The sequence below is a fragment of the Poecilia formosa genome, unplaced genomic scaffold (genome assembly GCF_000485575.1).
Source record: "Poecilia formosa unplaced genomic scaffold, Poecilia_formosa-5.1.2 Scaffold550, whole genome shotgun sequence".
Classification (NCBI taxonomy): Eukaryota; Metazoa; Chordata; class Actinopteri; order Cyprinodontiformes; family Poeciliidae; genus Poecilia; species Poecilia formosa.
Window position 1 is genome coordinate 117,055 of NW_006800489.1, and position 27,898 is coordinate 144,952.

At 39.5% G+C, this 27,898-nt stretch overlaps 2 protein-coding genes across 2 annotated transcripts; both read right to left on the reverse strand.

Annotated features, from left to right (window-relative positions):
- Window positions 1–2,142: 2,142 nt before the first annotated feature.
- On the reverse strand, window positions 2,143–19,307 carry gpr156 (G protein-coupled receptor 156). The gene is made up of 10 exons (XM_007540648.2): window positions 19,045–19,307; window positions 15,549–15,701; window positions 11,221–11,348; window positions 10,976–11,111; window positions 10,780–10,890; window positions 9,203–9,328; window positions 8,910–9,005; window positions 7,466–7,702; window positions 6,732–6,890; window positions 2,143–5,005 (listed from the first exon to the last, which is right to left on the reverse strand). Exons 2-10 carry the CDS (start codon window positions 15,687–15,689, stop codon window positions 3,683–3,685), a joined length of 2,457 nt encoding a protein of 818 aa, XP_007540710.1. The 5' UTR covers window positions 15,690–15,701; window positions 19,045–19,307; the 3' UTR covers window positions 2,143–3,682.
- On the reverse strand, window positions 11,493–14,277 carry LOC103129499 (E3 ubiquitin-protein ligase TRIM21-like). The gene is made up of 2 exons (XM_007540647.2): window positions 13,688–14,277; window positions 11,493–13,282 (listed from the first exon to the last, which is right to left on the reverse strand). The coding sequence occupies exon 2, from the start codon at window positions 13,278–13,280 to the stop codon at window positions 11,628–11,630; it is 1,653 nt and encodes a 550-aa protein (XP_007540709.1). The 5' UTR covers window positions 13,281–13,282; window positions 13,688–14,277; the 3' UTR covers window positions 11,493–11,627.
- Window positions 19,308–27,898: the final 8,591 nt, after the last annotated feature.

The following is a 27,898-nucleotide window of genomic DNA, read 5'->3' on the forward strand; positions in this document are numbered from 1 at the left end:
TTGGATGTTATGATTAATGGTTATTTAACAGTTCCCAATCAAATAATTGCAGAGCTCTGTATAGACTTGCTCTTTGTATTAATAATATAATAAATTATGGTAGGACAAGTAATGAAAGATAATCTTTTTTTTTAACTCTGAATATTCAGTAAAAAATCTTAAACATTAATAAATGCTTATCTTTTTTCTAATTTTCTTTTGTCCATTAAATCTACATTTATTTATAGAGATTTTAACTTTTAAAATGATCATTTAAACAATGATTAGAAATCTAATCTTGTGAGTAGAGCACAATATCTGATTAAGAAATATTCTAATTGTTTGATGCGAGTATGGCACATCTAAAAGAGAATGCATGCAAATTACTGCTCCTAAAAGGAGAATCTTTCCTTTTTGCTGACGTTAGTGTGTCGGCAGTCTATCTTTTGTGTGATCTATTTATACTTTGTTGTGTCATATATCAAAGGGAATTTCTCTGAGGCTGTCCTTCAATGATTCGTGCACAGCAAGATTTTAAATGCAGGCAGCTGAGCAGAAGTAATGAAGGAAACTGCTTTGTCTTCATAGCAACTCATCCCCTGGCAGCACAAGGGGAGGAAAAAAATCACAGAGGAACATAGATAAACAACAGAGAAAGCAAAACCAGTGCTGAGAAGACAAAGTCCAATTAGAAAGAGAAGAATAAGTGTGGTGCTCTGCAAGAGAACAGCCTTAGAACATTTTTTTTAGATATGGACTTTGACATTTTTCATTTTATTTAAGGTGTGGAATTTGACTGAACCATTAGTGCATAGGTATGTGTCTTATTCTAAAACATCACAGTTTTGGTTGTGTGTTTAGAGAGCCATTGTCCTGCGATATGGTAGATCTTATCTGCACTCTCACATTGTTTTGCAGCCACTTAAAGGTTTTCTTCTAGGATTGCCTTGTATTTATCTTCATCCATCTGACCATCAACTCTAATTCTTAATAGCTTTGTTGTCCAGAGTCAAAAAAAGCACAATACAGCATGATGCTGCCACCAACACAAAATGTAAAGATAATGTGCAGTATTGCTTTTCATCAGACCCATTTATGCATATGAGTCAAAAAGTTCAAATTGAAGCAGAGCGCCTTCTTCCACAAGTTTCCTGTGTCCCCCAGTGGATTCTAGTGAACTGCAAGCAGGAGGTCCCATGGCTTTCTTGCAGAAATTGCACAGATTCTTCCACCTGAGTTGTGGATCTCTGCTGCTCCCCCAGAGTTATCATGGCCCTATTGTGGCTGTGAAGGGTCATAATGTCCCCAAGTTTAATAAAGAAAACAAAAAAGGTTAATGTTTATAACCCAAAAATGCAAGATAGCTCAGGATTCATCTAGACTCAATTACAATAATATTAACAGCAGGCAATAAGCCTAGATATTGTTATGAATTCAAACATCAATTTTAATATTCAAAATAAAGCCCAAATAAAATCAGCCCAATCCCTTCTTAAAAGGTAAGATATACTATTATTTTAATGGCTTAAAAGTACTGGTTTCTGGGAAAAAAAAAAAAAAGTATCTCCAGCTGCTGCAGCTCATCTGACACCCAGCAGCCACAGTCATCTCCAGAATCAGTTCACTGCCACAAAAGACTGTTTGTAAAAGGGTCAAATTATTAAATTGCGTCACTGGTCTTGAGTGATCTCAGAGGTTCTTCTCAGGTGATTCATCAGCACTCAGACACTTGCTTACTCAATGATTTTAGGGCCCAAACTAAACAATGGGAGGCAGTGTTTTGTTTCAATACTCCTCAGCTGTGGAATAAATTCCCTGAAAACCTGAAACCTTCAGGAACTGTTGGAGGCTTTAAATCAGGAATGACGACATTTCCATTTACCGCAACTTCCCATCAAGATCAAGTACAGTTTTAGGCATTATTTGTCTCATATTTGTGCATCTTCTTTTTATTTCAAAATTATGAAATAATAACTATGAGAAGTTTGAACTTGTTTTAAAACTTTTCAAGTTTTTTGTCCTCAGCAGTCACACAATTACTGTACACTGAAAAGTTCACTTTGTGATTCTGCCTGCTGTGATTGGATCATTGATATAGAGAAAACACTTTTTTATATTAAAGATTTATAAATAAATATAAGAAATTCAGTGTTTACACAAAAGGTAACTGAATGCACATCTGTAACCATCTATAAAATTCTATTAATTTTACACCTTTTTATGCTTGTTCTAATGACTGTTTTCTGTGTTAGCATCATGTTTAGAACAATAACTTAAAGGTAGTTAATAACATTATCAAAACATCAGCAGTTTTGGGCAACACATTTTCATAGATCTAAAAATCTTATGAGCAAATAAACAGAATTCAACAATAATGCTTTCTTCATATAAAAATGGAAAAACAAAGCATTTCTTACTGAAATTAGAGCTACATTATCTCCAAGTATAAAAGTTCATCTTCTTTAAATACAATAATCATTAAACTGGTGCTTTAAGAGTCAGTATGCTGTACTGCGAATAAAAGTATTTACTCCCTTAAAGACATATTCTATTTATTTTTGTTGTTTGTTTTTTTTAATAACACTTAAAGGTTTCAGATCATCAAACAAAGTTTTGATGATCTTAGAGAGTCTAAGTAGCTACAAAACTGAGCTTTCAAATTATGGTTTTGATAAAGGCAAAAATAAATAAATATATAAATATTGTATCCAAAAAAAAATATCCTTATTAATGTAATTTACTGCTTTGTTAAACCATGAGAAATTTTGATTTACCAGATTATATGATTCAGTTTCATTAGTCACCCAGGCCTGATTGCTGTCAGACCTGTAAAATAATGAAACAATTGAAAAACAACCAGTCTGACAAGATATATTACACCAAAAAATCCAAAAAAAAAACAACAAAAAAACAACATGATTCCTTAAATTAAAGACTGTTAAAAAAAATAGATGAAAAACAAAAGTTCCTGACAAAATATATCAGTCTGGAAAGGCTTACACTTAGACTTTGGGACTCCAGCAATTGAAGCTGAACAGAACCTTTTGTGGTTCCTGTTACATGTGGTGTACATCACAGCAACAGCCAAACATGGCCATGGTTTGATTCTTTGCTGCTTTGGGATAACTTGCCATAATTGAATAAAACATAGACTCTGTACCTAAATGAAGATGTCTGGGCATGAATTTGTGACTCTAAACTCAAACCCACTGCAACCAAAAGTTAAAGTTTCCCAGTGGTCTAGTCAATATCTGAACTATTGAGACAGAGCAAAGAGACTTTAAATTGGCTTAATCATGATTGAAAGGCCTAAAATGAAGCTGATCAAAACTACTCTGTGAAAAAAAAGTGGTATAAATTCCTTCACGGTGATGAAAAAGACCCAATTTCAGATTTAGCAAACATTTCATGCCTGTTGCTGCTGCAAAGGTTAGCTATGGAACCAGTAGGTAGATTTAGGGAGAAACTAACCTTTCTCTTATGGCAAGTTTGGGGTTGCTAGTGGGTTTCCTTTAATAAATAAAATTATTCTGTGAAAACTGCATTTTCTGTTTATTCTAGTGTTAGAATGGGTTCAATTATCTGAAACGTTTCAGTGAAAACAAACAAACAAAAGAAATGTATAAGAAAGCAAATGATTCTTCACAGTAAGTTCAAGTGGTGGAAATAATTAAATAACACATAAAGTGCAGTAAACATTTTGTCATACTAAAGTAGGTTTGAGGTCATCTTTAAACACAACGGGCCGCGGGGGGCGACAGAGGTTGGTGTAGTCCTCGTACTCGCTGTCAGACGAGTCCGAGGAGCTGTCTGAGGACAGGAAGGAGCCCCTCTGCAGGCAGGAATCACAGTAAGGACGATGGTAGTAGCAGTAATCCGTGGAGCTGCTGGAGTCTGAGTCCCAGTATCCACTCGAGTCTCTGATGCATCGATGGCGTTGCTTGCCACTGTCGTCTTCTTCCGCACCGTGCTCAGGTGAGCAGTTCTGTCTAGCGCAACGCCAGAGTGGGCAATTGTGAGACCGCGAAGCATGTCTTTGACAGTTTTTCGCTTCCTCCTCTTCCTCTTTATCACCCTCTTTCTCCTCTACTGACTTGTCTAAGTCGGTGACGCTGCAATCAGCACGAAAATGTGTCTCATCTGGGTTTTGGTGTTCACAGGTGTCCCTTTTCAATTCACAAATGGGAACGTCTGAGCCTGTGTAGAAGCAGGACGAGGACAAAGCTCTCCTGGAGGGGTGGAAGGGAGGCCGACGTTTTCTCACGGCGTGCGGAGAGACGCTGGGGTATTGGAAGAGAGAATGAGAGGAACAGAGCGACAGAGGGGACAACGTGTTCAGTCTCGGTTGAGACGACGTCTTAGACGCCTGACCTGGAAATCGAAGCGCTGTCTCCAGGACTGCGTCCATGCTCAGCTCCTGGATGATCTCTTGCAGCTTCTCGCTGCTGACGAAACCAGTCAGTTTGGGATTTGGTCCCACCTGCATTGGCAGGCCACCATGACTGGCAAATTGTTCAACCCGAGAGGGATTCAGTCGTCTGCGGTTTTGAAGAGAGGTGACAAAATGAACAGCCTCCTCCGCTGTCCTTCCTGGAAATGTGGGGGACAGAGGCTGCTTGGCATTCCCTCTCACTGTGGATTGAGCTGTCTCTCTAGTTGCAGAGTTGGGGACATCTTTCCGGCTCCCACTCAGGATGTCATCAGTGAAGGGGGAAGAAGCAGGATGGAGGTCCATTGAGTTTTGACTGGAAGGTATCCGGAGTACATTTGAGGGATCAGGAGGTAGAGTGAGGTTATGAGGGGAAGGAGGAGGCAAACGTCTGGATTTTGTGTCTCCCTGGGATAAACAGGAAGAGGAGCTTCCTTCAGATGGAAGCTCAGTGGTCTGGGTAGAGGAGGAGTTGAGATAAGCAGCAGAGGAATCAACGTCCTGGTCCCCCAGGGGCTGGCTTGCTGTCATGAGCCTCAGGAGTTTATCCTTGGCGTTGTTTACCTGCTCTTGAAGACTGTCAATTGCAGCATTCTTCTGAAAAGTGAAAAGAAAAAGCAGAAGTTTAAATATTTGAAAACAAAAAATGCTAGATATTACCACTTAACTGGAGACATTTCCACAACTTGTTCAGATTTTAGTGTTTGGCTCATGTTCCTGCCAGGGCATTTGTAAATAATGGTGTTCGTGAAACTAAAATCCTAACACCCTTCCTTGGTGTACTGTCTTTAATTTCATGCTTGCAGTGAGGCATCAGTGAGCCATGGCACTGCCTTTACAGCAATTTCCATAAATCATAACATGTTTTGTTACTACAGGTTGTAAGACTATAGTGTAGAAGATACACAATCTCACAAATCTGGACTTTTGACCAATAATTTGTTTTTTTACCCTTTACAATAATGTTCACACTGAACATTACTGGAGCAGCTTGGTGTCCATCTGGGAGAATGAAACTATTCAACATCTAAATCAAGTTTATGAGGCAGGAGAGTTCTTCTGTCAAGTTTGGTCCTAGTTGTAAAGAAATGCTTAACAAGTTAGATCAATAGATAGAAAAAGCATGCTAACATTAGCCTAGCACTTCACCAAACTGCTCCATATGAAAACATTGTCAAGAGGAGGAAGATACGAATTTATCAAAGACAGATACATTGTAAATAGTCTGTACTTATAGCACTTTATTAAGTCCAGAGTACACTACATTCAATGGTCACAGGATAAAATCCTGTAACCTGTGGGTAGGAAGGTGGGTACCTTTCTGCCGACCGTTGCTCAGTAAGTGGCTCATACGGTGGCTCAGAAGGTAGCAACGGTGGCTACCTTCTGAGCCACCGTTGCTCCAGATAAACGGAGCAACCATAGCTTACCATGGCTTTTTTAAACTTAAACACCTGAATCTGCATTTTGAAAGTCATTGTTAGCTGGGTTAAAAGGGACCCATGAGCCCACGGTGACCTCTGACTACGGCAGAAATTGTCAACAATGGGCTCATGAGAGTCAGAGTGGTAATAGTAAATTTATCCTAATTAAAATATTCAATGAATGCTATTTGACACACAAAATCATCTCTCAATATGTAACAAGTTAGTTTAGAAGAGTTTTAACTGATTAAGAGAGGACTGAACGAGCTAAACATAGAGCTTAGAGAGGATGAAACTTGCTAAGGTTACAAATTATGCTTTTACTGGCCTGGATGACCATGAATTTTAAATACTCTGGCCCTAAAAAGGAAGCTGCATTCTGATCAAGTCAGCTAGGTAGTTTTTGTAAAGAGAATTTTAATTTACAGAAGTAGACACACTGATGAGGCACATTATAGCTCAAAGAAAGTGTCTGCATTAAGCAGCAAATCAAAAACCCTCAACAGCTTTTAATTACATCAATACATTTTGTCTTCAGATAATGGCACTGTCTAATTTCTCTGGCTCAGTTTTTAGGGGCCATCCTCTTGTCCTGATATGGTCATAGCTGGCTCCACAAAGTAAAAGACAAAGACAGCCATTTAGAAACCAACTTGTTACATAACGACAGTTAAATTCACTTCTGTCTGACTGCTCGTCCATGAACAGTCCTACACTCTGACAAACTCTAACAAACAAGATGATGCAAATGTTCCCAAAGAACTTTCATCATTTTGACCAAAGGAGACGTTTGGATGACTGGTGCTCACATGCACTGAAATATTAAAACACACATGTAAAGAATATAATCTCTGTTTAAATTAACCACTTTGTGCATTTAAAAAAAAACATTACATTACCTCATTCAAGAGCTTTTTCATTGAGCTGTTCTCCCCCAGCAGGAAGTAGATCTCGTCCTGGCTGTAGACAGATGGCTGACTCTTACTGGGGCTGCTGAAATATTTGGCCATCTGACTCGGGTTGTTCTGATCCTCCTCAAACTGTCGCCATTGGGTCAGCTGCAATAACACAAGTTTGATATTTAGGAGTTTTATGTGCAGCAGCAACACTTAAACCTCTAGGACGAGAAATAAATCCTTTCAGGGATATCTCTACGAGGTGCGCTTTAGAGCACTGCTCATTGTTGAACTATTTCCTTCCCTCTCGCTGCAGACGCATTCCTTTATGTTAACATAAACCTGTTGTTAGACTCTCAGAGTCATAAACCTGTTTGCAGCCTGCAAAGATTTGACTCATTATCAGGACTTCCTTGTGAGTCATCTTCTCCTGACAGACACCGAAACTTCATCCATCAGTGCAACAAGCACATGTCAGGTTTATTGGTTTTACCCTAAACCTTCCTTTCCATCTGTTACAGTTTCTCTTTGTGGGATGGATTTCCTCATGACGGACCTTAAAAAATAAATAAATAAATCTTCTCACATTTTGGGATTTAAGCAATAGATAATGAAAGTGTAACCAAAATTATAGACAACATGACTTTATCTCGTGTTTATTGTTTAAACTAATTACAATCTAAGCTAATATTATAGCTTAAATTATAGTCAGGGATCTGCTAGGTTTGGTCTCTGACCTGTGGCACAAACAGCATGCAGTTAGTGGCCAGTGTGCAGATGAAGATGGCTCCAGCCACTGTGCTGTAGACCAGGTTGGGCCAGGCGTGCAGGAAGAAGAACACAGGAAAGGCCACAGCAGAGGAAAAGGTGACGAGAGTGACGGCCGTTATGATGGTGGGAGACTGGTTGACTGGAGGGTGGCTGACGTTGCTGGTGAGTCCAGCCAAGTATGTGCCATAAAGGAGGAGGCAACCCTTGATAAAGAAGAGCAGAAGTCGTTATTTTCACATGCTACTGTTTTACTAAATGTACTCTTTTGTTATGCTTTGTTTTTTTGTTCACTTTTCGTTTTTTAGTATTTATTTAGATTTAGATTTAAACTGTTTTACTTTAGATTTTAGATTTGATTGATCCCATATTGGTGAAATTCCCTTGTCAAAGTTTTCTTGTGTACTGGATGGGGAAATTCAAAATCCCGTCGTGGTAATTTTGACATTCTTTTATCTTGTTGCATGTCAATCACTGGGAACCTATTTTTATTCAGTGGTGAGCTTATTATTCTAGAAATAATGATGCAAATTATCTGCTAATTTGACAGCAGAAGCCTTGTTTGTATATCTAAAAGTAACATTTCAGAAAATAATTTCACTCAGGGATTTGAGCAACTTCCAGGATAATTAGTTCAGAGTTTTAAAAATGTTTCATCAGTGCAAAATACCACATCCCATACTTTTGGTAAATATGTGTAAAAAGCCTTAAAATGAATTCCTTTTTAATTGCACTGGCAGAAACTGTGCTTTTTAATTAAAATGATCATCTTTTTTTTCCACATAATCACTACGCCAAACTTTTGAATACATTATAATTTCAATGGATGTAATTATTTTAGTAAACTATTGTCTGCCACTACGAGTCAATCTGAGTGTCTGGGGACGTTTCAGAAATAATACGACTGCCAGTCTCGGATCTACGTAAACATGACACAAAAGACAATTTATATTTGTCACCCTGTAAAACAGTAAAGAAAAGACAACATGCCATTCAAATTCAGCAAGTGGGTATTAATCTTCAGAGGTCAGGAAGGTAGCTGCTTACCTAAGTGTGCTGCAGTCAGAGTAAAAATTAGAAAGTATAAAACATCTGGAAGATTGCCACTATGAACAATGAAGAGGACTGAAATGGGGGGAAATTTGTCATTTTGAGAATATGCCACTGTAGTTAAACATAAATTTGCTCATTATTCCCAGAGATACCAGTTACTGTGGAGGGAACTGTATCGACCTTTCCAGCTTAGCTTTGGTCTTTATTTCTAAATCTCTGCTGGTTTGTTTTTTTCTAAACTGCAAATGCATTCTTGGAAAATAAATTGCATAAAATATGTCACCATCAAAAAGCATTAAATGTAGTGAGTCAGTGGTGTTGTTGCTGTGTAGAAGCATAAATGAAATTGCTGAAGCTTACTTTCTGAACAGCAATGATGATGAGCCAAATATTTGAGTATTCTGAGGAGCAAGAGTCCAGCTGTGACAAAGAGTAGGAGGTGTCTCTCTCAGTCGCCTACATGAATGGAAACCAAATATTACATCAAACTTGACACATCCACGCAAAAAAAAAAAAAAATCACCTTTCGTGTACTCTGTTTAATCAAAACACATCTAAAAGAACAAAAAATTCAGACTCAATCATGACTCAGTGATATATTGCATATGAAATCTACCAAACAAATCAGTGCAGAGCTTACTAATTATTCTCACCTTGGCAACAGCTCTGACAGATTGCGAGCATCTCACCGGGTCTGTGAGATTCCAGGTGGTGAGAATCAGAATCTCCAGTAGAATCAGCAGAACCACCATGCCAATCAGCTGGATGTCTCGAATGATCTGAGACGGAAAAAGAAGCAGGAATAAAGATGAACTCTTTACACCTTACAGCTTTGCACCATCCACACACAGAAACATGATCAGCAGATAATAAAAAAGAGCTCAGAGTAATTACACACCGAGGCTAATTTAGTAAAGGCTCTATCTAAATTTGACAGTATTCAATTATTTAGAGCAATGTGCAGCCATGAATTACTGTTGTCAGGTTAAATTACTCAAAAATACTTCATTAATTACTGAAGAAACAAAATACGTGAGCGTCCGTTGAAATGGTTTATGTGACGCAAACCTTTTATGTGGAATACATGCTGTACAGGGCAACGGAAAACTGAACCAGTAAGGGAAAACTTATATATATATAAAAGGAAAGCTCTGTGAGAATCAGGTTGCACAAGTGTGCACACTCCTGAACTAATACTTTGCTGAAACACTTCTTGATTTAATTTTGGCATTTATCACCAGCCACCATCTTGATTTGACAATATTTTGTCATTGTCTTGTAAATTTCCATCAGATTGTCAAGGCTCTTCAGGTGAGCAACACACTTAGTTCAGGATGCTGTTGGACTTTCAAAAATGTAAATTTTTCTAACATGATGCCAGTCTTTTGTTTATCTGTATGTTCGATTGGACTTTTTGTGATGCTAAAATCTGAAACCCAGAATCAGTTTAGGGGTATGGATGGAGTGGGATCTCTTCTGCAGTAACGGGGAAATTGCTCTGGTCTGTCGCAGTGAATAAAGAGCTCAGCCAGTGTCTGACCCCTAACTCTGGTAAAAAGATCATAGATCATGACTCAGCTTGGATGACCGAGAGTCGGTTGAAGAGGTTCAAGTATCTGATCAGGATGCTACCTAGGCTTCTCCCTTTGAAAACGTTTTAGGTACTGCTTTCTGGGAGAAGAGCCCATGGGAGAATCAGTACTATACGAGGGACTGCATATCCTTTCTGGCATGGGAATGCCTAGAGATCTATTATGACGAGTTGGAGAATGTTGCTAGGGAGACGAATGTCTGGCTTTTTCCTCTAGACCTGTTACCCTACAACCTGGTCTTTGATAAGCAAAAGGTAAAGAATGGATGGATACAATTTTTTAAAACAGATTTGTTCAGAATATATGTCATATTAAGAGAAAGAATTTTAAATAATTTATCAATAATTTATCAATAAGTTACACAAATTTGGGATTTTGAATCTGGTAACGTAGTGTTTTCAGTAAAAGGACAGTGGATAACAGCCAAAAAGCTGCCTTTTTTATAACCACTTTGCATCTCAGTGTATCATGAGGTGACATGAGATTACATACTAAGACAATCAATTTCTATATTATTAAATTACTTTCAGGTTTGTGTTATTGCGACAGTTTGTTCTCAATACAGTGATACAAAAGAAGAAGACAAGAATGTGCATGCCAACGAGATGAGCACAAGGAAACCAGAAGAGCCTGCCTACCACTCTCTTGTCAGGAACTCGCTGAGTGAAAACTCTGTAGAGCCTCCAGGTCTTTCCCAAAATTGGCCCAAAGACCAGGGTGCTTCCAACGCAAAGCATCCACATCCGAGCCTGGAGGAGGGAAAACCACAAGGATCACCTTAAAATGTATCCTCAACGGTATAAAACTGCAGCTACAAGGATTTTAGATACTTACTTGAAGCAAAGTAATAGACACTTCAGCTTGTGCGTGAGCTCGCTCATCCATTGCAAATAGAAAGCCGCTGATATATGTGAGGACACTTCCAAGGAGAGTCAGAACGTTTAGGTTGGGACTGGACATCTTCACTATCCTGATGGAACAACACAAGCAGACTCCGTTAACATGACAGTTAAATGCTAGCATTTAACTACAAAATTATTATTAAATACACTTCCGAAATTATACACTTTTCAGTCTACCTGTTGTTTTTGAAGCGCAGGGTGAAAACCAGAAAGCAGAACGCCAACAGGATGCCAGACGATAGCATTGTCCAGACAACTGCTCTGAGCGCAGGAGACAGGGACCGCCTTGGGACCTCTGCTGCCAACTACACACACAGACATGGACATTTATTCCCCATAAAGTCCCAGCCCCTTCTGGCACCCCTATGGAAAAGATATTTAATCCTTCAAGTGGTCCAGAGTCCAGGTGTCTTCAAATCCCAGATGTAAAAATTAAAACCAAGCACAAATTCATAAGGCAGAATTTTATTGCAAGGAAAAAAGCATAAAGCATTACAAAACAGATGTGGAACTATAGCTTTAATCAGTAATAAAGTTTGCTGAAACATCTGGCAGCATCGTAAAAGATAGTACATTGTGAAAATTTAGATATTCAAAGGCAGGATAATGAGAGGTGCTGAGTTGACCCCACTGTGATTCCGTCGCGGGTTGAAGTAGGGGAAAAGTCTCTCACTGAAAGTGTATCCGGTGTACGTGTAGATATGAGAGTGAGAGTCTGAGTTGTAAAACGAAACCTGCCCTGCTTCCATGTCCACGTACACAAGGACTGTCTGTGGCTTTTCCATCAGTGGCAGTCTAACAGGAGGACTGCTGAGTGCCCAGTAACTTTGATCCTCCCTCATTCCCAGAGTCCAGTAGCCTCTTTCAGGGTTCAGCAGATTCCCTCCTTTTCTATTGACCGACTCGAGTCCCACTCCGATATCCCACTCTGTCTTCCCTTTCACCTGAACCTCATAGGAGAATCTCCTGAAGCAGAAGCCCTCCTTCCCCAAGACACTAACACAAGGGTAAAATCTCGCTGGATTGTCAGGGAGGTTCACAGCCATGTCGCTGTGATAGACCTGCTTCCGGTTTTCTGAAAGAACGAGTTTGGGGTGAGCTGTGTCTGGATCCAGCGTCACATCCACAGCGTAGGCTTTTACTCGCTCAAATTCAACCTTGCAAAGCCTCTTTACCTCTGCCTTGACGGTTTCCTCAAGCTGTGATGCTGCTCTCCTGAGTGCCCTCCTCACCGTTCCCACATAGACTGCACTTTCTACCCAAATCTCAGACCAGTCTTTGATGGGCAGCTTAGTGGAGAAAGCCGGAAAGCTCTGGAGAAGGTAGAGGTCATCGTTTGTCTGTGAGAGCAGCTCCAAATCAGTGCTCCTGGTTGTCAGCTGATTAATCTCTTGCTCAACATCCAATGTAATCTCACTAGCCCTGCTTTCGACACGCCTCTGCTTTGCCAAGATGGCCTCAGCCACTTCAGCTTGGACTGTCTTAACAATTTGAAGCAGTTTGTTGAAGACCAGAAAACTCTCGTCAACCTCTTTTTCAGTGTTTCTTTTGCTAAGCTCAACAGCTTGACCGATCTCACACATTTTCTGTAGCCTACTGTGGATGCCTTCTTTCACTTCCATGTTGATACTTCTGATCTGATCTCTCCTGTCTTGGCTTTCATGCTCTATAGGAGCCATACGATGTGCCTTGTGGTCATCCTCAACACAGACCTGGCACACGTACGTCTGGTCTGTGTGGCAGAACAGGCTCAGGAGGCTCTCGTGTTTCTTGCACAATCTGTCTTGCATGTTCATAATTGGGTTGATCAGGGTGTGTTTCTTTAGGGTGCCTAGAACGTGATGGGGCTCCAGATGTGTCTGGCAAAATGAAGCCAAACAGTCCAGACAGGTTTTAAAAGCTTTCACCCGTTTACCGACACACACATCACAAGCGACTTCTCCCTCATTGCCTGACTTGTCCATACTCCCGAGTCTGTTTTTGTATTTCATTTCCCCATGGTCTTTAAAGTGAGCAGCCACCTCGGATATGAAGGTGTTGACTTTGAGGTCAGGCCTCTTGTACAGCTTGTGTTTACACATGGGACACTGTGGCAGATTGGTACTCTGCCAGTATCTCTGGATGCAGTCACGACAGAAGTTGTGCCCGCACGGAGTGGAGACCGGCTGGTTAAAGACATCCAGACAGATGGGGCAAAGGAGCTGCTCCTTGGACAGAATGCTGGCGGCTGTAGCCATATCTGGGAACACATCCAGAAAGAATAAGAAAACAGGTGGGATTTTATGGAATACGTTGCCTCAGCTTCTTTTATTTTTGGCTTTCCACTATTTTACAAGGCATAAAAATACTTGTGTCCTAGTTAGCCATGAACAGTAACAAATGCACGGTGTTATGTTTCATTACACCGTGTCACATGCTATCAGGGTAGTTCTTATGTTAGCCAGGAACAGCTAGCAACACCAGTGAGGCATTTTATGGACAATGCAATGAAAAAACTAAAACAGAACATTTGCTGGATTTAGATGATGCATTCACACAACAAAGCTCACACAAAATTTGGTTCAAACTGTTGACTTGCTTTAAGGTAATTAATTGCACCAGTTAACATCATGAAGCATGAGAAGATTTCTAAGAGGCACCTCACCTTGCTTCTTTTTGGTCCTTTGAAGAGAGAGAGACTTGATTGTGTTCTTTGTCAAAGTGTTTCTGCTGCTTTATCTTTTATTTGAGAAGTCTGTTTACAGTATCTCCCGTCCGGCTTCTGCTGTTGGTCTGTCCTCCCTCTTCTCTTAAAGGTATCGGGGACAGAGGGGATTCTAAACATAGCTTCAGTCCATGCCCATTACCTTTCCCGATTTCAGCTGTCTCCATCAACTGGAATGGTACCATAGTTCAAACAAGCAAACGCGGTGCATTTAAAGGAAATATGAGGAGGCATAAAGTTGTTGTTAGGACTGCATTTACATAAAACATAACCTTTCTTTGACCCTGTCTTTGGCATAGTTAGAGTCAAATTTTTGTCATGTAGCCTGGTGACCTAAAGATGCCACTTCTTGTTGCAGTTCTCCAACAATGACCTATGGAGAGATTTATATTTTTCTCACCTCCCTTATGTTGCTCAATGTGTCGTACAAGTTTAAGAATAATCAGACCCACCATTTGTGAAAACTCAAAACAGTGACTCAGCATATTTGAAGTTTTTAAGGCCAGTAGGAGGTGGACCAGAATGTTCAGGATAGCTTATATTTCCTCTATTTTTGTCACATACAAATAACGTCAAGCTACTTTTCTGACTTTGGGGCAGCCCAACTATAAGAGGACAACCCACTAGAGTTGCTACTCAATTGTAATGGGAAACCAACCGTAGATTTGAGCCGAGTCAAGGTGATAGTGGAAAAGAGACACGTCTTTCCTAGTTTGTAGATTTGCATGGAGAACTGGGTTTTGGTGCTACGTCCTATTTTATGTTTTCCCTCCAAATACATAATTTAAAAATGTAAAATTTATTTTTGTGCAATCTTCATTGCAGAATTATTCCACCACCGTAAAAGATGAGTTTATTTTATGTCTTTTTGCACATCATTACCAGGATGCCAGTTGTTGATGGCTCTATGCATGCCAGTATTATGTATCTATTTATATTTACTCTATGCTGTGGAATTGCAATTAAAAATGTCCATGTGAAAATTTCAGAGTAAAATTCATATCAGCTTTTGTTAATTCCACTGTTTATCATTGTTGATTGACATGCAGGATAGTTGCCATGATAACTAGAGAAATTGAAGACATTTCCAAGTTATGTGTAACCATCTAAAACATTGAGCCAAATAATTTAAATAACCGAAAATAATAAAACAGTGTCTGAAAATGAATGTGTAACAATAAATCTTTACAACACAGCCACAAGCCTGGAAATCTGGCGTCCTGAGTGGTGTCAAGTTCCAAACACAGGACCTGAAGGCTGTCAGTCGTGGGAATAAAAATTAGTGCCAAAAGTGCACCAAGTGGATTATAATATGTGTAAAAAGGTGCAAGTGGCTGGTACTTAAACATACAACTAATTCACTTGAAGTAGTTATCTAAGATACAGTGCCCAAAGTTATTTATTTGTATGCCTGAATTTATATATATATATATATATATTTTTTAAACTTAAGATGAATAAATCTTTTAATTGTCATCGCACTAAAGCAACGCTAGCATGCATTCATCTTCATCAGTCAATAAATAGTGACAACAGTATATCTTAGGAGATTAAATCGAGGGAACTGCAGCATCCATCTCCACTACAACCATTGGAAATATCCATTGTTTTGAATAGAAATCAGTAGAATTGTCCTTGCAAATGGAAAACGGATCATCACTGGGTCTTTCAAACACACAGATTGGTTGTCGCCTACAGTCTCAGCAACGGGCAGACAACTCAAATTGTGTGCACACATATACCGTGTGAATAAACTGAGAACAGAGAGACAGTAGAAGATGTAGGTCAAGAGAAAGATTACCGAGTTTAGGATGCATAGTCTCCGTAGGACGTCCTGGCCTTCCTGCCTGCTGAGTCCAGCCTGGATGAGGCAAAGTGGGGAATCACACACAGAGCTGCAGTTCAGCTCAGGCTCCATGGCTGGCCCCAGTCTGTCCACCATCACAAACACATTCTGTGGGACAATCAAACAACGCAGCTCATAAGGTCACTCTTGGGAAATAAACAATGGACTTTAAACAAAGCTGTAAATGCACTTAAAATTCTTAAATCATGTTTGGTGCTTCAGTTGTTCAGTTTCACTTAAATTGCGTTACTTGAGTTGCAATCATATAAGAATATGTCACAACACATCAGCGGTTGCAAGACCTAGGTACACCACAGTGTGGTGCTATGACAAAAACAAGGAGGAGTGGGGGGGAAGCAGATAATTTTGCATTGTGCTGGTGGCAGAAAACAACCTCAGAAAAACAAGAGAAGCCTTTGAGTTTCTGTTTGTCCTCATTGTTTCACTCTGTCATCATAGAAATGACCTGGTATATAGTCAGCTTTCAATTATGTCGACATATTCTGCAGTCAGCTCAGCTGTTTAGTTAGAGCGTCTGAGACTGACTTTACAGGAACAAAAAATGTCAGTGCTGCCACGGGCGTTTTTTTTTTTTTTTCTTCTTTTTTTTATGAGGCTTCACTTAGGTTGCTCTGACATGCTGGAGATTGGAAAATGAGGCACATCTGATACTCGGAGCTGAACCTAGACTTTAGTATGATGATTGTAATTGCAGATGTGACTCAGCTGCATGATGCCAGGGCGGGTTAAAATCGCTTTTATTGATACATATTGGCAGACAGGTGTGTGTGTTTATGTGAGCAGGGTGAAATCAGACGCAGCACGTCTCATCCACGTCTGCGGAATGACTAACACAGCCAGAATGGCCTCGGATGTGCTGAGTAATTGGACATCCAGAAAAACATGGACTGAAATGTTCAAAATGAAATGACCCAAAGTGAGAGAAATTCAAAGATATAAACTGTTAACTCAACACAGCAGCCCTACTTGTTTGGGAAACGTCTGAAGTTCCTGCTCATGTCCTGTCGTCACTTTCCCAGTATAGATCACAGCCCAGCTTCTTCCCGCAGGAAAAGCCAGAGGAGTAAGGCATTTCCTCTAGCTTTTCAAACCCTCCGCCTGAAATGCTGTTGTTTTTAACTTGGAAAAGAGCCCACCACTGTACAGGTGTCAGCGAGATCTACCCAACATCCAACTTTGGGTGTGGGGCGACAGAAGGGGGTCAGTGTGTGAGCAGAACAAACAGTTTGTGACTTCAAACTGTCTTCCGTTTTTCTGGACATGTTTTGACAGTTCACAAAAGTCATGAGGAGTGTCTTCTAAAGTCCTGAAGGCTAAACCGCAAGTAATACCTGAGCTACCTGTGTGAATGTGTGTGTGCGTGGGATGGGCCTATATCCTGTGTAAAGTTTAGCTTGAATCCCAGCTACTTTATCTTTAACGTAACGACTTATTGCGGAGGGTATACAAATATTGTCATATTTTTGAGGTAGAAAACAAACAATTCTTAAATGCATGGAACACAAATAAATCCCTATCAGTCTTGTAATTGGTTTTTCAAGTAGATGGATAATTTTAAAATGCTGCCACCTCACACAGAAAAAGCCTTTCCAGTATTGCCCTCAAAAGCAGATGCGCTATTCTTTAATTGCTAGTGCCGTAGAATATGTCACCCAACTGTTTCTCATGATAATCATGGCACAAATTGTTTTTTCAACCACAACACAAAAATTTCTTAGTAGGGAAAAATTCAAATGGATGTTTGGTGACTCACTGGCAAGGAGGCAAGGATACAGTTAGCAAATTTGCTACAAAGACAATTGGATTTCTGTGGAAGAAAAAAGATGAAGAGGAAAGACTTCCCCTCAATCAACCAAAGACGGTCTCTATGTCATAGGATTATGAATTGATTTAAATTTGGCTTTAAGGACAGCAATAACTCAAACCTGAGTTCACAAACACAGCATAGTTCACACGCCAAGAGCAGAGGCAGGGCATAAACAGCCAGACCACAGAGGAGACTGTAGTTATTGTAAGAAAAGTTTTTTTTTATTGAAAAGAAAATGCCTTCTTTAATCGTAGCTTTCTTGAGCGGCATGAGAGATGCTATACTACCTAGTTGAAACCTCAAAAGTAAATTATGGACTAATTATATGAGGGAAAGTGTCACTTAACCAACTGATGCCTTGCAGTATCCCAGGCATACTGCAAGACATTAGTATGCCTTGCAGTATGCCAGGGAGTACAGAAGAAACTCTGTACTCTTCTGTACAGAGTTTACATGTTTGCCTGAGTCCAGGCTGTACCCTGCGGCCGCCCCCTTGCAAATCCACCCAAAATAAATGGCGAGAGACAATGGATGGCTGGTGACAACTATTTAGAGAAATGGAAATGTCGGTGAGGACCAAAGCTGAAATTGTGTCTTCTTGAACGCTGCAGTTCATTGTGTCCTGAAATGTGTTTCTTAATCCAAGGGTGGGATGCTGGTTTGTTAGATCTCCACGTTACAGCACTGAGACAACATTACTCCTGATTTCCTCACTGGATAAATCTCTGTATAGATTTCAAGTTATGAACTTAAATTCAAGCTGGGGATTTCCCTATCACTACTTACTTCTTACTTCAAATTTCAGATGTAATGTGATCAATGTTTTTGCTTTAATCTCAAACAGAAAGAAAAAACTTAAACTACCGGTACAATCCAAATTGAAAAAGAAAAGCAAAACTGATGGCATGCGCCCTTATAGGCTTTCCTAACAGGTCGCAAGTCTTCGCAACACTTTTAGGGAAGTTTCTTAAAAATGAATAAAAAAATAGGAATAAAGAGATTTATTATCCTATCAAACATTAAGAAAAGATTAGAGCTGCAACTGCCAGATTTAGGCCCGATTCAGGGGCCAAAATTGAAACATTCTTTCTGAGTCAGTAATCCGTTTATAAGTTTATTCTTTAATCTGAGTTAGAATGCAATTAAAGGCAGTCACAAAAAAGAGCTCTTTGGATCTGGTGCACACCACACGCAGAGAATATTAAAGTGTGTTTTAAGCAACTACTAATTTGTAGTAAATTCACCTGGATATGTGTTACACATGCAGTCTATGCGGCGGCGTCGGTGCTGAATGAGACTTCAAGAAATGCAAACTGTATAGATTAATTAAAACAACTCCCAGAAAAAAAAAAAGATTGTTGAATCCCTTTTAATTGTATTTGATGCGAATTTTAGGAGTGATCCTCAGATTAACCTGTGTTTAAGCGAGCCTCTTTCTTTTTCTTTTTTTCTTTTTTTTTTTTTTTTGGTTGGAAGAAATCTTTACGCACTGCTTTACGCACGCCGGACTACTTCAACTCTGTTGTAAAGCCACTGATTTAAAACCCGAATATAAATAAGAATTTTAAAATATATATATTACAAAATTGCTACGTCTGATTTTAAGAAATTAAAGCTGCAAACCTCGGGCTTCAGTGAAAGAGGACTCCTTCATTGCGACGTCTTGCCTCAAATTCCATCGTTTACGCCTCCAAAAACTTGTGAAAAAAGATACAAATGAACACAAATAAAAGTGATCCAGCATCGCTACATGGTTTCCAAGGCTGCAGACTTGATATGATCCCACTACACTTGACCTCGCCGTCAAAACTGTCCAGCCTGAGGATCCTGTCACTCATGAAAAATTCTCAGCAGACTGCAGGAGTTTCCATTTGAGCATGACGGGAGGGAGGAAGGGCAAGGGTGTGTGTGTCAGGAGAGGAGGTAACTTTTCCCTCTCTCTCTCTCTCTCCAAAAAAACAAAAAAACAAAAACGCTCCTCCAGCCACTCATAGTGTGATGCGGCCGTGCGGTGCGGGAAGGGATGTCGCAAATAAATTCCTCTGGGGACCCTGGTTGGCGTTTGGGACACGCTGGGCGGCACATCATCTGGGCGCCAACGCAAAGAAACAGGCTGCTTGTTTAAATGGAAACACAAATTATAACTGACTTGTTGTTGTACAGCAGGCGTTTCTGATTCTCCGAGCAAAAAAAAAAAAAAAAAAAAAGTTTCTGCAGGCTGACAAATCACATCAGAGCGTGAGCTGCTCGCTAATGCACCAACACAGATATTCGCGCATTTGTTCCGCCGAGCTAGAAGAGGTATAACGTTGTTATTAAGATGTCACAGAGATTTACTGTGGGAGCCTTCACACACACACTGTCATTCCTGATGAGGGAGTGCCACGGCTGACAGCTGTGAAGAGAGGAAACGGAAGATATGCCCGGATTATGACCTACAAAAGAGGACAATATGTGGATTTTCACTCAAACGCTCATCAGTCAACTTTCACTGACTTCTAATGTCTTCCTTCAGTGTTTACCAGAGGGATGTTATTTTTTCAGTTTAGACAAGCATTCAAATGGGTTTTTTTCCCAACACCATAAAAGTTGTGTTATTTAACAGTGAGTATAAAGTCTTAAAATGAACCTATAGCACATATCTGGAGGCATGATGCACCTTGATAAACCTGCTATTCAAAATCTTGCATGTCTTCCCTATAGAGTTGATGGAAGTGTAAAATCTCACATCTACTGCATCGCCTAGAGGAGAATTAAATTAAGAGCATGTACTCTTGGGGACAAATTAGCTGACTGTAAAATCTTTGGCAAATCCTCACCGCCAAGCTCCATCTGTACTTTGTCCAGATTTGTCAGTAAGACCACAACAAAAAGGTCACACATTATCTAGTTTTTCCATCACTGTTCTTATATCAACAATGACTTAAACGTTTCTGATTGACCATCGTCAAAAAGAAACATTTTGATGGCATAGGAGACCCATAAGAAGAGGCCAGAGTTGTCATTAATTGTCAATGTTTTACTTGGGAGTTTCAAATTAGCAAAAGACAGGGACTTAACCTGCTGCAGGTTAAAGTTACTTCGCTACACCAATCAGAGCCTAAAATATGTTTGAGGCATCGCTGATCAGACCACAGGTAACAGTGGAGATGTTGCAAATCCAGTCTCTGAATACAACAGAAGTGTCTCCAACTGAAAACGAGTGTGGAGGTATCACCAATCAGACCCTTGGACTCAGGGATGGAGATATGGGCGATACCATCTTTGCCAGTGAGCCTTGAGCAGGAGCTGAAGGCGTAGTACTGGGTGAGGTTGCTGTGACTGGAGCAGGTGCACAGGATGAGTTTGATTTGGCTCCCGAGACATTGTAGACAAAAATCAAAGCACTTTAATTCCCAATTTCCCTAAGAACCAGACAAAAACCTAAAGGTTATCTGCCAGTTTCCCCTTGAAAAACATCCCTTTGTGCACTGGTGGAGACCAAAAGAGTGGCAGCAGCTGACTGAGAAAACCAAATAACACTAAAAGAAGAGAGAAAGAAGAAGCTAGAAAACTGAACAAGCACAGTTTGAGCTCCTAAAAGACAATAGGAGACAAAGAAGCACAGAAACAGGAGCAACAGGAAACAAGAAGAAAAGAGAACATAAAAAGGGAACAACTACAAAAGAGCGACTCAGTAACTATGACTAAACAAAACAAAAACTAAACAGAACTTTAAATTTAAGCAAGTCCTTAAAACTTGACTGTGCACCCCCACATCTCCACCAAAAGGCAGAGGAGGGGCCAACCCAATATTAAGCTAACTCGCTACATTTGGCTTAAATTACTGCAATTAGGTTTTAAATTATAAAAAATTCTAACTAACTAACTAACTAACTAACTAACTAACTAACTAACTAACTAACTGAGCTATATTTAGGTCAAATGCTAAGTAGCTATCTACATTTAGCTTTCATTTATTTTACCCCTGCGTCTCTGCTAGCAGCTCTGTTACCCGCTAAGCTTGGCTATCATTCTCGGGTTTCATTTGCGATCAGGTTCAGTTAGACGACAGCAGCAGGAGGCCGACAGCAGTTTTACTCAGATTACTGGGGTCTTAAATATTTTAACTAAGGACAAGGAGATGCTTCTCAGACGGCACAAGTCAAAACACAGAAGCTGCCCGAGGAGGATTGAAACAGGACACATGTAGCTCTACTGAGGTTACCAGAGATCAATCAAACATTTAGACTTTATAATTACCAAATAGAGGTGTCAGTAACAGCCTCTTGTTTCACTGGACAACAAGAGGCTGTTACCTCCAGCCGACATGTGTCAGCTGGAGGTAAACCTAGCAAAAATATGCAGCAAAGCTTTTAGGCTCATCACATGCTGTTTCCTGTTGGGCCACTCCTGGTGGGCTGCACCTCTGCTTCCTGGCATGGAAGCATCTGCAGTTGTAGTTTACCACCCGACCACAGTGCCAGTGAGTCCCACCTCTCTGTGGTGTTTGACTTTGTGTGGGTGGATAGGGGCATTGTTCTGTACATGTCGGGAGACATCACTGAACCCTTTCAGTTTGATGTTGGTTGTTTCTCTGGCATGCCCAGGTTTGTCCACCCTGCACAGAGAAAACAATCCTTCCCTGGAACAAAGCAGTTCTTCCTTCAGTGTTGCTGTGGGTCTTAAGTAGCAACACTTAAATTAAAGCTACCAAGCAACCAGCTTGTTTTTCATTGCACATGATTAACTCACATCAATGTTTGCAAAAGTTATTTTACAGCATGAAAAAGCAGTCTTGGAGATCCCGACGCAAAAACTGCAAGGTAATGGGATGGAAGTGCATTTTAAAAAGTATTGATTTGGAGAGCCGTTTAGGTCCAAGAAATAGACAGTAATTCAGATGATAGATGTTTGGTTATGCTTATGAGTTTTTGTTCCAAAAGTCCAGAAGTCCTTTACTTTCACCTGTTGGGAACATTTATTATGGTACGTGCCCTTGAGCAAGGCACTAACCTCAAGTTGCCTTATTATCTCCATACAGGTGTGAAGGTAAATGCGGCTCTGACCACGTTGAGTGGTCAGTGTGACAAGAAAAGTGCTGTATAAATAAATTCCATTTTGCATTGAAAACCTCACAGGCTGCATTAAATTTTTTTAAAAAGTGCTTCAAGTAACTGATTTCCTTATGTAATGTTGCGTTTATCTTACCCCCCCAAAAAATCTAATAAGTCAATCTGAATTTAAGAATCTGTTTTTAGCAGGATTAAAACTGTCTATTGTTATACAAAATTGCTTTTGTTTTCAGTGATGCTAATTTGGATTTGCAGACTGACTCAGCAGATTTGGATGGTTACTCGATAACAAAGCAATTTTCCAATATTTTCAGATTAATTGCTTTGAAACTCCAGTCCTTAAGGGCTGGTGTCCTGCAACTTTTAGATCTGTCTCTTCTTCAGCACACCTGAGTCAAATAATCAGGTAATTAGCATAATTCTGCCATTTGATTCAGTTACGTTGGACCAGGGACACATCTAACAGTTGCAGAACACCGGGCCTTAAGAACTGGAGTTGCAGACGTCTGGCAAACCATATTAGCGATAGCTTGTGAAACCGAAATAGAATAGAGCCACTGTTGAGGACGTAAGGCCAGAAGTTTACTTCAGCTTGTTCACTTTAAACATCTCAATTCCTTTTCTCTGATGAAGACTTTATTTTAAAGTTAGTACAATGCTCATGTTCATTTCTTAATGTTAACATGTGTGGCATGGTGCTCGAGCTGGAAGTGGAGGAACATAAAAACGGGGCACCCAGGAGAGAGCATAAACACCAGATCCTCTAGATTTACCCAGAAATGGTTTCTAAATAGTTTCCTGTCGGTAATTCTCTAAAGGCTGTTTTTGTTTACCTTGTGTGTTCAGATACTGCGGCTCCTTCAATCTACATCGTGTTATTTACGTTGACCATTTATTTTTCTTCGTATTTGTTGAGCATCTTTAAGTATTATTGCATATTTGCTAATATTTCTGATTATTGCTATGGGTAGTATTTTCTTTTTTTTTGTTAAATGTTACTCAAATTTAAATTGCTCTATCAAAGTCAATAGTTGATGCATCCGGTTGAAGCTAAGAGATAAGTTTGCTACTTTGCTATAACATAAGAGCTTGACGAGATAGTAGATGCAGATAGACTGCAGACTGGGATTCGAACCCTGGACTTTCTTGCTGCAAGGCATCAGTGTTATACATTTCACCTTCATCATCAACATCTAAGTTTGCACATTGTAAACAGAGAATGTGTATGTAAAGTTATCCCTCTTCCACTCACTTCATCAGCCCTCATTAATTAAATTAAAATGACTTTTTGCCAGAAATACATTCTCGCACAGAGAAAAACATCCAGCTTTTAACTTCAGTGTCCAAAAATAGCACACACCAGGAAAACCTGTATGAGCCACATGTATTGTAACTCTTATTGTTAATTTCCCTATTTCCAGCCTTGCTGTGCTTATAGTATTTTTTCTTGAAAGAGAAAAAACAAAATCCCAAAGCATCACAGATCCTCTCCCATGCTTACCAGTAGCCTTTTGGAAAACTCAACCTTGGTGTAATGTAACTAAAGCACACAGTCCCAGCAAAAGCCCCGTGCTACATTTGTGGACAATCAGTGTCCGCAAATGGACACTAAATCCACTAAATCCTCTACTTTTCCAAAGTGTGTAGACTGTCTTTATTGTAAATGAGTGCTATAAAATGTCTATACATTATAAATACTGTTGTTATGGTATATCTCTGTTAAAGCTCTTGTACAGGCAAAGTGAAGGTGTACACAAAAACAGCGACACGAATGCTCCACATATAGACAAGAATTGACATATTAAACTGTGTCTTTTTTTTTTTTTTCTTTTCCTGGTTGTTTTTTCACCCCATACTCCACCTCCTCCTCCCAGTTTGCGGTATAGAGTTTCTCCCTGAAGGATTAGCAGAATAACTTTAAGGACAAGGCCTGATTGTTGTCAGGGTGTCTGCAGTGTGTGGCTGTCGTATGTAGTGAGCTTGAATTTGAAGCTAGTCATGTGTGAGGTCTGGCAGGCATGTCAACGCACACTGGCAAAGTGAGCTAATAAGAGCTGGTATGCCTCTGACTTAGGATGATAAGAGGATTACAGTATCAGTACATCAAAGAGTTTCCCTGCAGCTCTCTGATCACCTGAAATACTGTATGCATTGGTACCGTCAAGGTCAAGACAGGTCACACCCACCAGGCATGTAGCGAGTATTAAGCAGTTTCCAAATTCTTGGCATTTAAAGGTGCAGTACGCATCTGTATGCCTCCTGACAGATTTCTTCACTCTCTGAAGGCAGCTGATTTTCTAATTAGTTTCCAATTATCAAAATAAATAAAATCTGAAAACATAATCTGACTTCTTAAAAATTAAGTTCTCAAATTTAAGGGCTAAAAACCTTTCCAAAACAAAATGTTTGGTCTCTTAAACATATTAGCTGATTATGCCACACTGGGAGCAACAACTGCATGCTTATTACTGGAAATACTTTGTGTCACTGTGGAAGCATTTTGATCCAACTCTTGTTTGCAGAATTGTTTTAATTCAGACACATCGGACGGTTTTCAGTTATGAATAACCCGTTAGCCTCCAAACTGGATTTGGGACTGGGCACTTGAACTGGATGATTGAATATTCTCTTTCAGGATTTTCTGATACAGAGACGTTCTTTGTGGTCAGCAGTAGCTTTCACATGTTGTTGAATTGTGAACATTGAGGCACATACCGTCTGAAGTGCCTCAAGTCATCCTCTGTGACCTCCTGGGTGAGTTGACATGGAGCTATTGTTGTAATTTTTGTAGGCCATTCGCTCCCATTTTACGTTTTTTTTTTTCCATTTCTGCATAACTGGCTCTTACTGTAGTTTGTAGAAATGCCTTTGCAACTCTTCACAGACTGAGACATCATCATCTCTGTTCCTCATTTGTTCCTGAATTGCTTCATGCTGAGCCTACTTCATGTTGCCAGACAGGTTCCAATCAAGTCATATCCTGAATCTTCAAATTTGACAATAATCATTTCTGGTTGTGGCTTATTAATAAAGTTAAAAAAAAAAAAAAGATTAATCAAAGTAAATTTATAATTTAACAATACAAAATATAACTTTTGTACTTACTAAAGTTATATTTCATACACAAGTGTTTAAAAAACAAAAACAGAGGAAATCTGGAAGGGTGCACATACTTTTTGACAGCGCTGTAAGTTCCAGGTTCCCAGTGGGACGATAATATATTATTTAGTTTACTATGTGACCACAGCAGAAGGTGAAATTACTCTCTTCGCTTGCACACCGTAGCGGTTCATCTTCAGGTTGCACTTGTAGCAACGTCTTCCTGTTTAACATGCAAACCAAGCCAAGTGGACAGAGAAGTGATGTCCATGGTGGGGAATGTTTCTGTGGTGTCTGACTTTTCTGAGGATAAGAAGAAAAACAGTAGAACAGAAGAACACAGCTGTGATTTGGAAAAAGACCATTGAAAACAAGTAGAACGCTCCAGCCATTATGCATTTTTAACCACTAAAGCTAAACAGAAACTGTGAAATAAAAAGAAAATTCAATGAAAGGAGAGTACAGGGACAGATATGGGAAAAAAAAGCTCTCAAAGAAAAGGAAACAAATGAGTTTCTGGTTCTTGGCAGGAAATCTGAAGGGATTAATGGACTGTGTGAGGTAGAACAAGCGTGTTATTGAGTCTATTAGTTCTGGGTTAATGAAAAGGTCAGACTGGAGACTGAACTTCATTTACAAATGAAATCACTTGAGCCAAGATGTGGTGGAACTCATGCAAAATACACAATCAAACAAACATCCCAGAGTTTGTGTGTCTGCAGAGAAGAGTGAGCTGGCTTCTGTACGTCTAACTGGAACCTGGGGAGTTTGGAGGCTTCATTAAAATATCCAACTGTGTTGACAGCGGGACTTTTACTGTTGTTGCCATGCAGGCTGGAGATTAGTGTGAAAAAAGGATGCAAAACTAGTTGTTACTCAGTGAAAGCGAATACCTTGAGCAAGTTTTCAGACACTGAGATCCCCCCCCCGTCAGAAACCACTTAGCTCTGACATGCGTCAACCTGGCAGACAACTGAAGGGTGAATCACGTCACAGGTCTTGTTGGGTATTTGTCGGAGTTTTTGTTTTTTTCTGTCTTGTCAAAGTCAGTCAAAACATTATTTACACACCATTTAAGATTACTAACACCCCTTAAGTCTGTTCGCATTCTGTCAATCAATGTCCTTTAGAGGTAACATGAGGAATGATGCTAAAGAACATTAGCGGAGAAACATCTTCAGCACCAATGAACACGGCCTTGTTTGAAGATAAGTTGGTGGATATTCTCATTTAGTTTTAAATGAAGGAAACTAGGCTCATCTTATCTTAAACACTTCAACTCTAATTCTAGAGATTTTGATAGTTCCTTTATTTAAAAAAAATGGCAAGTAGAAAGTAGAACATTTTCCTAATTTATTTTAAGAAAACAACACACAATGTGCTGTATATGAAAGAAGTCCGAAATAAAAAGTTGGATAGATTTTGAGAATGTATGTGATAAGATATTTGAAAAGAAACAATTGGGCTTAACCATCTACAGAAAGTGACAAGAAAATAAATCTGATGCATTATAATCTTTAAACTGAAAATTTAACATATTTTCCACATTTCACAGGCTGCAGATCAAAATAATCACAGTCAGACTGAATCAAAATCCATTAGCAACATAAGGCAATAAACTGTTTTATTCCTTTCTGTTCACTTACATCATGTTAGGAGTAAACCCACATACACTCTGTAGGTCAAGAGATTCTGAAGGACATTTAAATTGTGATAGTTTGACATTACAGAATGCTTTTATAAAAGCTCGTTTCGTTACAAAATGTTTTTCACTGGTTAATTCATGTTCATAATACCAATCGATATTAGATCCATCACATTTTAGGGTGAATATGTAGTCACAGCTTTTATTTCTCGGATTACTTGTTAGAAATCAGCATTAATAAGGCACATTATTAAAAATATTGGTGCGGTTGTAACAGAGTTCTTCTGTTTTTAGTTTTTAAAAATAAAGAATAAAAAAAAAGAAAGCGTGCGAGATAAAAAAAAAGATTTCTCAACACAAAGCTTTTAGAAAAAAATTGTAAACAGAAGACCATCATCTGACATAAAACAAAAACAATGAGATGTGTCCGAATGTGTCGAACAAGAGAAAGCCAACCGCCCATGAAGGCTGAAACTCCTCAATAGCTATTGTTTCCGTGCTCACATAGTTTTCCCTGGTCCACCCCACGTCCACTTCCTGTAAGTAAGCCTGTACAAGCACACTACTGTACGACTGTGTTAATATAATAAAACTAAGCCTCTGTGCTTCCAAAACACGGTGTATGAAAATATCGCATTGCTAAAAAAAAAGAAAAAATTGCAAAGAGCTTAAAAACAGG